Genomic DNA, 13,102 nt, shown 5'->3' with positions numbered 1-13,102 from the left:
TACCATAATACCATTAAATAAATGCATAAAATGAAAATGTTTCAACTGTTGCAACATAACTCACCCAGGTAGTGAAGGTGGGTTGTAACACTGGTACTTGTTGTACCTTCTTTGAATTTGTAGCAGATAAATATGGGAATATCACATCAAAGTTTTAGATAAATAACGCGCGTTAACAACACATTGTTACAGCCATCCCCGGTCTCCCCACCTCATCTCACCTAGAGAGAGAGAAGAGAGAGTGTGATAAATCTGTGATCGGAAGGGAGGTCAGAACAGTTAAACCGCTGTACCTGTTCTACCTCAGAGCAAAAGCGCGTCTTTCCCGGGGAGAAGTGAAATACACTGACAGTGTCCCACCCATTTGAATTTTGCCGTTCGTTCTGTGTATTGGAGGCTCCAGGGCTGCTGGGGAGGAGCGAGGCTCGTCTTTATCAGTAAGACAGCGCCACTGTTCGAGCGCTATCACCGTTTGATCGGGACCCGCGCGGAGTCTCCGTTATCTCACCGCGCGCCACTGCAGCAGAAGGGCAAGAGGAACTCCTGAGAGGATCACTTATTTCATCTCCGCTGACCATTCCTGGGAGAAAAACACGGACTTAACTGACACCTGTCTTGGGAGATACTTAGTCGAAGACCTTTTCGTGTACCTCAGAAGTTTTAACCGTCTGTACCGTTCAACGTTTGTAACATTGGAACTCGTTGCTGCTGTTCGGTGAGGATGGGACCGTTGCTTGTCTCCATCGCCTTCTGCGTGCACCTCGCTGTTTCGCATCTCGTCAAAGGTTAGTGGCAGAGCGCATAATCTCCGTTTTTATGAATGATGTTGTTTAACTTTCTATTCCAGAAGAACGGGGAGACAATAGAAGAAGTGTTATAATTCAGCACGTCAAGGAATGACCTTAAATGTTCGTTTACAACAAAATGTTGTGCGTCTCAACATGTCCTATAATTAACCTCAGAACGCATGATTAGTTGGCAGCAACTATATGAGCACGTTAGTTGCGGATATTTGAAATGCCATTCATTATAGCTCATGCTGTATTTATTGGGCAAGTGAAGGTAGTAAGGGAGACATTATTTGCGCGCTATCCCATTGACAGGCTGCTGTACGGCTTTCCTGATCGTACTCCCACGGTTTTTACATCTATGGCAAGCTGTTGTAACATTTAAACCGTAAAAATAAGTATCGCTTTTATTGTACTATTTCTTATTATTTATTTTCTGGTTATCCAGTAGTGACTAGTATGAACATCTTTTTCATGTTCACCAACTATTCCTTAGATACTAGTACTTATAGCCTGTCAACAGTGGCTAAATTAATATATACTAGTCATTCTGCTTATTTATTTTCTGCTTCTCTACATATAGTACTTAATTTAAATCAGTCAATTAATTGATCAAACAACCAATCAATCCACTTTATTTAAAGAGCACAAATAAACTCATCAATACTTGCCCAAAGTGCTTATTCATTTTCTGCAAGTCATTATCCAAATAGTTATTAGTGTCTTTCAGCTTTTTTTGTATGTAATGAGACTTTAGTAGGCCTATGCAAATACGTGCATGCTTTGAAGAAAGTCTGCCAAATACATAACTGTAAATGTAAAACTGAAATATTCTAGTCACTGTAATACAGTAAGAATAGATACTTCTAAAAACTAAAAAAGGGATACTTGTCAATAATGGATTGCTTAAAAGTAGGGCTGCACCAATATGAAATTTTACTACCGATAGCTGATTAATCAGAATTATATTAAGATATATTAATAAGAATTATATTATTATTTCTTGCTGTAAACGACACAAGAAACCCTCTCATTTGGTACATTAAAGGTTAAAATGAACAACGACACTATTATATTAAATTAGACTATATTTATTTTCACATTTAAAAAAATACTCAAAAACATTTGTATGTAACGCAATTGCACATAAGGTCTTCATGTTATAATATACATATATACATATATAATTAGTAATAATGAAGTAATAATCAATCTTATAAATTAAGATTAAATCAGGATTATATGAGACATGATATATTCTGGTAAATTGTACTGTATCTTTCAACATACCTTCATTCATGTTTATGTCATGCTATAGCTTGTATTAAAGTGGAAGAAACTCACGCTCTGTGCTGCCACTTAAACTGAAGCTGCTAAACCAGGGGTCGGCAACCTACGGCATGCGTGCCAACAGTGGCACGCAGAGGGATAATCGCTGGCACTCGAGCAATAGGGAAAACTGCATACTGATGTACATTTTGATGTAATAACTTCTCATAGCCACACAGCCTGATAGGAGCTATAAATACTATTAAAGTGTGAGAATTAACTTGCGCTAGTCTACCGATGTGCGTGCGACCGCTGCACATATTACTAGGCACTTTAGATCAAAGACTCAGTGGTCTAACAGCGCTCGTCAACGTCAAAATGACTGAGATGGCCAATCAAATAAAAGTAGGCGGGGTTTACTGTTCACAGAAGCAGAGCACGAAGTGACAGTTTAACATTAAAGAGAGCGAGGTAAGATGAAGCTGCAAACAAGTATTGTCAAAAGACCCGGTACTTCGGTACTAAGTCGGTACTGAAAAAATGAAAACGTTACAGTACCAGGTTTTTTTAAGTACTGGTGGTACCAAGTACCCGGTCAACCCGGTTCTTGATGCGCTATCCAAAAGGTGCGCAGCTGCGCTCTCTTCGTAAAAGCACTGAGACATGGCAACATCAAAACGAGGAAACACACCAAACTAACAAAACACTTTAAAGACACCCAGATCAAATAAAAGAGTTCAAGCAGGTAAGTTTCATTTTAATTTTTAACATTTAGATCAGTGTTTACCATACATTGATTTATTTGTGGTGGCCCGCCACAATATCAAAACTGACTGCCACAAATAGATTTTCCAAAAGGCTTTGACTTCGTTGAATAAACATGAGCACTGCACATGTCAAAGTCAAAACCCGGGGCGGGTGTTTTTATATAACTGTATTTCTGAAGGAAACCGACTGTCTTCAGAAAATTATGGATGTCATTTTCATTTCATCTTGCCTGTAATGCCTGAGCAGCGTTTGTGAGCTGAGCGCTGCTTTGTGTATAGCCGTTTCTGGGGAAACGTCTATCTCTCCCGCTCTACAAGTGCCTCCTGCTGGCAGAGAATGATTTTGCATATATATGCTGCCACAAATAGAGTGCAAGTCTGGGGGAAACACCGCTTCTGTTATTAATACTATTCAATATTTTAATTTGAATGTCGGATTGAAATGAACGCTGTTATTAGAGTAGTTAATCGTTAGCATAAGCGTAGCTAACGCTAATATAATGAACATTAGAATGAAGTTTCTTTATTAACTATTTAATGCTCCTATAACTTTTATTAGGATAAAAAAACAGGAGGACATGATGATATTTACTATTTTTACACACCAGAGTCTTTTAAATGAATTGTGAATCTAAAATATGCGTGTTAGAGAATGTACAAATGGTTAACATTGTGTCATATCAGTCAGAAAAGCAGTTCTGTTCTTTTATTTAATTTTTTTTAGCTAACTTAGTTGTTATTCTTGGCTGAATAACTCTAGGTTTTCAAAAGCCCTTTAAAATTAAATATGAACACAGTTTGGATTAAATGAAAGTATAGTCACATTTTTTAATTAGCATGTTTTTGTGTTTTGCTTTGATTTCGAAATTGGTACCGAGAACTGTGGATTTTCACTGGTATTGGTACCGAATACTACAATTTTGGTACCGTGACAACACTAATGTAGCGATTCAGTATCAATTAATAAAAGTCGCATGGCAGTGCTGGCAACAGGTTTATGAGCTTCTGAATGTTACTTTTTTTTCTCAGTGCGATCTCAGATCTCTGTGTGCGAGCATTGTGTCTGCGTGCGCATCAATTAATGCAGCGCATTAATATAGAACGGTGATTAACCCCTTTGCTGTCACCCGGCATTTTCGGCATGAAGGCACAAATGACATACCCAAATTAAAAGGTTGCTGCTCATGAGTCTTTCTGACTAGATATATAATCAACATATGTTCACAAAGCTGACACTTCAATGTTTACTTCAAAGTTTACTATTCAAGAATAAGAATTACTCGAACTGTTATGATAATAGAGATATATAAGCACAAACATAAAAACAAAAATATTAAAAACATTTTTTTTTTAATGTATAAAAATATGTTGCTGTGGTAAATGGTTTTAGAAACACAATGAAGCTAAAGCCACAAGTCTACTAATGCCAAATTCCAGGACATAATCTCTAAAACTGTGAATTTTATTAAATATTTTTTAAGACCATGTCATGTGTGTTTTTAGAGAGTTTCAAAGGCTAATAAAAGGCTAATAAAATTGATTTATGACCCCTGTAAGCTCTCCTGTAAGATGTCTCCTCATGTCTGGCCCGGCAAACTGCCCCATTCATAATTCTATTGTTGTCACGCGACGAACCTTTTACACCTCCGCCAGGTATGACACATTATCCTCATTCCTTTATCATTATTCTTTTGTTTTATTCAGCCATTAGTAGCCTTTATCCTGGCATTACAAGATTTACCAAGCTACATCGCTTCAATCCCAGTATACATTTACCCAACTATAATCAAAAGTATTTCTAAAAAAATAGAACAAAACATTTTCTTACGACCTTACATCAATTATTATGACAAAATACATCATGAAAAGAACTACACCTGTGCAGTGGTTAACCAGAAAAATAAAAAATGGCACGTCATGCCGAATGTCTCGCCACATTTAAGAGCATCAAAATGGTATTTGTTGTTTGAATTTTGTGTTAAAATGTTCAAGATTTGAAAGCTGAGACTTTATTTCTTATCAGAAATAACAAAGCTCAAAACCCATTGTGATAATTAGATTAGAAAATACAAATCATTTTTTTAATGGGAAAACCTCAGACCTAGCAACCCTGATTTGAACTACAGGTGGTTCACTGGGTCAAATAGAAACCACGTTAAAAGTGTTGCGTTAATGTGTTATTATTGCTTTAACCTGAACAGCCCTAAATTCAACACAAGAAACATTTTCTTCATGCGAACTGCTGTCTGACATACTTTTCTGCTGCCTTTTGATTGACAGGAAATAATCGATCATCATCAGACCCTGATCATCAGCTGTTTTTAAACAATTGCCTGATGGCTGATAGCGTAGATAATTGCTTTTATCAGCCAATACTGATTTTTGGCCAATATATCAGTGCATCCCTACTTAAAAATAATAAAAATCTGTGCTAATAAAATAAAAAAAGCATACTAGTTAGTTTTAAGGCAGAGATGTAAAAATAGCTTGCCATATTACATCAGTATTTTGAGAAATAGGAGGAGACTGATCAGTTGTCATGCTGGATGAACTTGGGATCCATTTACCGCAGCTCAGTGGATGTTTCTTCCCATTCTTATCGATCTCCAATCACTGCCAATGTTTTCTTCTATATTAGACATGCGAGTGATGCACATCCATCTGGATTCAAATGCGCTGTCACTGTGAGAGTGAACAGGTTTCCTGTCTGATTCTTTTCATAGGGAGATTTACATCAACTGGATTTTTATCTTCAACATTGTTCACAGAGCAGCCATAAATGCTGGATAACACTTTAAAGCTAATGTTCAGTGTTGTCATGGCTCATGGCACATGTCAAAAATGTGTGTTGACGTAAAATTTGGCTTCGGTACTGTGACAAGTGTGTTTAACTTAATTGGCACACTATTTTTAGATTCTTCAGAGGTGATTTTGAACATTCTTCTGACTCGTATGCAGGAAAAAAACAGTCTTATCATGTATTTGGCATAAATGTAGAAATGTAGTGCATTCTATGGGAAGACTGACCCAGAGGGAAATCTTATTGCTCAGAGGTTGCTCTTTCATAGCTTATCAGATCTCTTTCATATATTTCTCAATATAATTTGAAGAATTTGATGAGAAATGAATACGAGTCCATATCAAAACTCTGACTTTGATTGCAGACTTTAGTTTCTTGGCAAATCTGAGCACAGTTTGAGACATTGAGATTTCTTCTAAAACCCTACACTCTTAAAAATAAAGGTGCTTCAAAAGGTTCTTCAAGTGATGCCATAGAAGAACCATTTTTGGTTCCACAAAGAACCATTCAGTCAAAGGTTCTTTAAAGAACCATATCTTTCTTACCTTTTTGTAATCTGAATAACCTTATTTCACCACAAAGAACCTTTTGTGAAACAGTAAGGTTCTTCAGATGTTAAAGGTTCTTTATGGAACCATTTAGACAAAAAGGTTCTTCTATGGCATCGTGAAGCACCTTTATTTTTAAGAGTGTAGAGGAAACATGTTTGAGATTACTGGGGTTGTTTCCTTCTTGAGAAAAAATGTGCTCTCTATTTAATCTCATTGCAGTCTAGAAGAAACCGTTCTTATGTGTGTTTTTTGCTCCCCAAGGGGATGAACCTGTTTTCTGAAAGCGTCTCCTTGAGGCTGCAAGAGCACTGAAGTTTATATAGCAATGATTGAGCATCATTTAAGTGTTCCTCAAAGGCAGACGTTATCGCTTTCTAAGTTTGGATGCCACTCAGAAGAATGAAGCATAGATGCATCAGTCCAAATTTTCTTCAGCTGACAGTTATGTTCCTGAATATGAGCGCAAGCCAAAATAATATGATGAAATAATATATGAAAACAGGTTGTATGCTTGTACCCTTGTTTATAGCTTCCCAGTCTTCTCAGCTTTTCAGGTATGTGATTTTAAGTGTGCTTCCAGTCTAGCTGTGCTAGGAGCTAAAATTGTAACTGAGCATGGCCTTAGAGCCTCCTGGTGTCAACTGTGCTTCTGCAGCTTGGAGCTACAGCCTCCTCCTTGAATAATGGATTCTTAGCTACAATACCTCAGGGTGCACTTGTTCCTTGGCTTGGTGAGGGAGGGAAATCATCAGTGGCAGTTCTTCAATTAATCACAGCACATTCAGACGTCACACATTCGACATGCATCAAGGTAAGATTTGGTGGCATGCCTAGCATTGAATCACATTTCCTTTGTTTCTTACACAGCAGTTAAGAACTTTGTAGAGTTTATTTTCTATTAGAGTTAAAGGACGTATGGCAAAGTAAAGGGATAGTCCACTCAGGAAATTAAAATTTCGTCATCATTTACTTACCTACATGTCATTCCAAACCTGTATGACTTTCTACTGTGGAACTTAAAAGAAGATATTTTGAAGAACATTGCTAACCAAACAGTTTTGGTTCCCATTGACCAAGATTACATTGGAATACAATGGGAACCAAAACTCAACGTACTTCAAAATATATAATTTTTTATTTGCAGAAAAAAATGCAAACATGTTTGGAATGACATGAGTAAATGATAAAATTACTTTCTTTTTTATTATTATTATATTTTTTTTTAAATTATTATTATTTTGGGTGAACTTTTAAATCAGTGATGTTTATGTTAAAATATTTGCTATCACAGTTTAATGTAGGTTAACATCCAGTGGTGGAACATTTGCGGTCCGGTGTTTATGGAAACGTACTGTATATAATTTGTGGTCTAACATTTATGGAAGAGTATGAAATGTCTTGCAGTATATCATATTTCTTCCATTGTGTGCGAAACTGTGTGGGAGATTTCAGAGGCTGCTTTCGTTAATGCATGCGACTGTCAGGGGGCAATTACAAACACACACCCTATTCTCAATGTCAGAGGCCACAGCTCACCTGGAAAGGCTCGCTGCGCATCGTCTCATGCCATTTTGTAATGTATCAGAATGCTGTGTGGCTGATAAAAAGGCATTTTGTTTGTTAAGCTATACCGACTGTCTCAGTCAGACCGTGAAATAACACTTGCAGATGACAGGGGGCATGGTGCTGCATGTATGTTCTGTGGTGGTGTTGTTTTTTTTATATATAGGTTTATATATGTGGACACCTTTATGCTTGAGGTCATTGGATTGAAATACATTTTTTGGCAGATGTTGCTCAACTGCTGTATGGAAGCCTGTTTCAGCTAAAACTAGTATAGTAGTATAATAGTGAGAAAGCATTTAAAATAAGAAATGAAGTCACATTGTGATAGATGAATTCACATAGTGAGAGATGAAGTCAGAATTGTTAGTGTCACGGTGCGTGCGGGGAGATGAAGCGAGGACTCAATTGCAGGAGAAATGGTTATTTATTTTAATAATAAAAATGAAACAAAAAACAAACGCAAACCACCCCGAGGGGGAAAAACAGACAGGCAGGCAGGCAGGCTCAAAACTGCACTCCATGCAGACATATAGCACACAATGAGAAATGACGGATCAGCACAGGATGACAGACACAAGGAGAATAAATAGGAACCAAACGAGGAGGCTAACGAGGGAGACACAGGTGGAGCAACTTAAACAATAACGAGGTAACAAGATGGGAGAAGCCAGACAATAGACAGGAGAGAGCACATAGCAACAGACAAACACAACACAAGCCATGTGCTCCCAGAACACAGTCATCTGGTGGCCCTCCTGGGCACACCCGCTGAAGACTGTGACAGTTAGATGTAAAGTTACAATAATGAGAAATACATGTGCAGTTACAAGAACTAAAGTTGCAATTTCAAGAAATAAATTAGCATTTGTGAAATATAAAGTCACATTTTAAGATATAAAGTCACACTTATAGGAATTAATCACAGTTATGGGAATCAAATGCAATTATGTGAAATAAAGTTGCACTTGTGAGATGTAAAATAAGAACTATACATTTGCTAGTAAGAGAAATACATTTGCAAACAATTTGCAAATGTGAAATGAAGTTGCAGTTCCGAGAAAAAGTCAAATTTGCAGTGTTTCCCACAGACTTGCACTCTATTTGTGGCGGCTGCATATATATGCAAATTCATTGACGGTTGGAGTGATAGAGATCGAGGTTTCCCCGGTAACGGCTGTACTGTACACAAAGCAGCGCTCCGCTCACAAACGCTGCTTTATCAGACATTGCATGCAAGATGAAATGAAAATGGCATTAAAAGTTTTCTGAAGATAGTCTGTTTATTTCAGAAATACAGTGATATAAAAACACCTGCACCGGGTTTCGATTTTGAAATGTGCAGTGCTCATGTTTATTCAATGAAGTCAAAACCTTTTGGAAAATCTATTTGTGGCGGGCCGTCACAAATAAACCAATGTATGGGAAACACTGCATTTGTGATCACAATTACAGGAAGAAAAAAAAGATCACAATTATGTGAAATAAAGCTGCAGTTGTTAGATATAAAGTCACAATCATGAGAAATTCCCATTTGTAAGAAAATCACATTGTGAGAAATTAAGTGAAAATTTTGAGAATAAAAGTCGCAGTTGTAGGAAATAATCACAGTTATGGGAAACAAACCCAATTATGTGAAATAAAGTTGCAATTGTGAGATAGAAAATAAGAATTATGAAAAATCTAATTTGCAGTAGCAACGTCTCGGTTACGTATGTAACCCTCGTTCCCTGAAGGAGGGAACGGAGACGTCACGTCGGAGGACCGACGAAATTGGGATCTCGCTTAGAGGGACCAATCTACTTCGATTCTGAAGCAAGCTGCAACTGCAAGCACTAGTCATATATCTGAATGTTGAGCAGCGAGCTCATTGGCTACCGATACAGGAGAGAACCAATCAGCTGTGCCTTGTGATGTGTGTCATTCGGTCAGATTGAGTTCGGCCTATCGGACTGCGCCATCTAGAGTTTCATGCCAGAACTCTGTATTTCTCAACACGTCCGCTGCCAGAACTAGTGTTTTTACAATGACAAAAACAATTAGCAGGAAGTACCGAAGACATTTCAGAAGCACCTTCTTTTCTGAACCAGCAACAAAAGCACAGAACTGTGACTGTGTGATCAAACAGAGGAAGTAGATGCTACGTTTGCATATACTGTAAGTAGTTACAGGTCAATAGACGTGCAAAACCACATCTACTGTAAATCAACTAATTGTTGGGTTATGTCAATGAGCAGTCGAATACTTGGTCTTAAAGGGATAGTTCACACAAAAATGACAATTCTGACATAATTTACTCACCCTCGTCTTCTAAGCACAAATATGTTTTAATGAAACCTGAGAGATTTCTGTCAGTTGAAATTAAAAAAAAGACAATTGAAAGTCCATTTCACCTAAACTTTTGACGCTTTAAAAAGTTTATAAAACATTGTTAAAATAATCCAAATGAAGCAAACACGCGTAATACAACTTTTCTGAAGAAACACGACAGCTTTACATGATGAATAGATCTAATTTAGCCGTTATTCACATATAAGCATTGCTAAACACACATTCATTGAGCTCATCAATTGTGTTAAATGCAAGCTCAAACATACTTTTTGCGTATCAAGCAGAAACATCGAAAGTCCTGAAACGTTTCTTTATACTGAGCTAAAAAATAAATGTAGAGATACAACAGTTACTGTTAGACGTTAGCAAACATGCTAAACATAGCATGCTATCAAATGCCCACTCTGAGAAGCTGCACTTTAAAGCATCTCCCCTAAAGTCTGAGAAAAAAAAGTAACCCATCCTAATTGTCTTCTGGCTTTTAATCGCATGCCAATGTGCATTGGCTCGTTTAGTTTACACTCGAAGTAGATTGGTCCCTCTAAGCGAGATCCCAATTTCGTCGGTCCTCCGACGTGACGTCGAGAGTGACCGACTGAAAGGGAACTAATGTTGCAGTTCCTAGAATTGCACTTGCGAGCTATGTGTCTTTTTTTAGAGATAAAATCACAATCAAGGATAATTTCAATGATGCCAAATAAAGTTACAGTTGTAAGATGTAAATGAACAATTATGAGAAATTTGAATCACATTTGTTAGAAATTAAGTTGCAGTTTTGAAATATAATGTCACATTTATTCATATTTTCTTTACTCTAAGGTGCAAATGGTCTTCCATACCTCATTGTAGAGTATAGGTGATGTTTAGGGATGGCTCATCACAGTGTTTTTAGAGACAGCAAACTGTCTAGACATCCCTTACTTATGTGTATCTTTGTTCTTGCATGTATTTTGTACTTTAAGTAGTGTATCTCTGCACTATAGTTCAGACTTCAAAATCGTTATATATCAATATTTATTACATTATATTTTCCGCTTTGTATTGGGCACTCTATCCGTGACAGTGTAACTATTTTATCCCAGCTTGAGGACAGGAGTGTGTTTGACAGGGGACCCATGTTGAGAGTGTGAGACAAATTTGTTCTGGTTGGATGAGCCTGTGGGCCCTTAAGCTCCAGTAGTTCAGGTCTTTATCCCGCACACATGAACTGTGCTGTCAGCGTCAGCTGGCCACTTCATTAGAACGCCTTCCCAGCGTGAGTCCTGCATGCTTTATTTATTGTGTGACATTTGCGATTACATTGTGGAAAAATTCAAAGCAAGCAACTTCCACTGTGGGCTCTCTGTGTGATGAGGAGACCATAAGCTGTATGAAAAAAATTTATTTGCTTATTAAATAGGCCCAGTTAAGATGCAAAACACAATCAGATTCCTTGTTAAATATGTAAATGTGACCACAGCATTTTCCTAGAGCTTGCGGAGAAAAATGCTGAGTTAATTGTGATTTTAAATGGTCACGTGTGCTTTTTTATGATGGAGTGCCAGTTGGATTGTTTTCTTAGTTAAGCAAATGACTCCCCCTTGAGAGCAACATGCAGCCGTATTACACAATCTGATAGGCTCACAAGGCTCATTTTGTAGGTCTCTAGGAGAAGTAGATAGTTTTGTCATTCGTTTTTTTTTCTACCATTACTTTCATTCTCTCTTTAATGAGTGTACAGAGGCCATTCCTTTCTAGATCATTGGTTCTGATAGGCTCACAGATAACAATTAATCATGAATGGGGCAACATGGCTGCTCTGGTGAAACAGAACTCAATCTTTCCATAATGACCTTCTGTTCTGATGAGGTGTCATTGAACTTTACTCACTGCCCTTCTTTTCCTGTACGCTGGGGTGTAATTGTGGTCATCACTGTCTGGACTGTGCCTATGCAATCCTGCTAATAATAAAAGATGGATTCATTTTTCACTTGTTTTGACAGACTAATGGCACCATTGGCTTTTGTTGATGAGCAAGACTTGACCTGTATTATCTCTTGGTAGGGCACCTCCATCACAGGAATATAATCATGCTAAACTGTGTTAAGAATACTAAGGGGTCAACATTTGGCTCTTTAGCATGGCATATTTAGGCCTTTCTCTATTGATGATAGCCTTATTCGGAATATCCTATATAATCTAAATATATATATATATTTTTTATTATTACTTTTCAGTTTAGGTAGGTACAAGTGAGACTCTTGTAGCCATATAAAATAAAATATATATATAAAATAAATGTAATTGCAATCAGTTACAGTTACTGAGAAAAATGTGTAATTAAATTACAGTCACTTATGAAAATGTTAACGATTACAAAAGGGGTTACATCTGATGTTTTTTCCACACACACACACACACAGGTTTGTTTTTATGGTTTATGGGGACTCTCCATAGGCGTAATGGTTTTTATACTGTACAAACCGTATTTTCTATTGCCCTACACCAACCCTACCCCTAAACCTACCCCTCACAGGAAACATTTTTAGAATAAAAAAAAACTAATTCTGAATTATTTATAAGCCTTTTGAATTACGGAGACACTGAAAATGTCCTCATAAATCACCTTCTCGTTGTAATATCTATGTCATACCCATGTTATTATACAAATTTGTGTCCTCATAAACCACATAAACATGCACACACACACACACACGCACACACACACACACACACACACACACACAAAGAGAGAGAGATTTAGTTGATTTCTTTCATAAATTGCTTTGACTGCTCTAATATAAGAGGCATCAATGTTTCAGGAGTTTAGGACACAGAATAGGACACATGATTGTTTGATAACTTTTATTTCCTATTTGGGTTTATGTTTATGCTTTATTATTCAAGTTTAACTGTTTTTTCGAAGCCATGTTAGATGCCAGTGTTTCCTCTCATATCTAGGCTATGCAAAGATTTGATTTCAAAAACAGTATCATAGCTATTAAACTATTTCTTGTTTTTGTTTTAAATCTGTATTTGACCTCAGAATGATCT

The 13,102-nt window shown here is 37.1% G+C and overlaps 1 protein-coding gene across 1 annotated transcript in view; it reads left to right on the top strand.

Moving 5' to 3' along the window:
• The first annotated feature begins 299 nt into the window (after nt 1–299).
• Nucleotides 300–13,102, top strand: part of LOC107568612 (EGF-like repeat and discoidin I-like domain-containing protein 3) — a 72,693-nt gene continuing 59,890 nt past the window's right edge. The window contains exon 1 of the mRNA XM_016254579.1: nt 300–785. Coding sequence (XP_016110065.1) covers nt 722–785 — 64 coding nt within the window. The 5' untranslated portion in view covers nt 300–721. The remainder of the gene's footprint in view (nt 786–13,102) is intronic.

This window comes from Sinocyclocheilus grahami, unplaced genomic scaffold (assembly GCF_001515645.1).
Source record: "Sinocyclocheilus grahami isolate Dianchi unplaced genomic scaffold, SAMN03320097.WGS_v1.1 scaffold1262.1, whole genome shotgun sequence".
NCBI classification, from domain to species: Eukaryota; Metazoa; Chordata; class Actinopteri; order Cypriniformes; family Cyprinidae; genus Sinocyclocheilus; species Sinocyclocheilus grahami.
The sequence above is the reverse complement of the archived record's forward strand: the minus strand, read 5'-3'. Positions and strand labels throughout refer to the sequence as shown.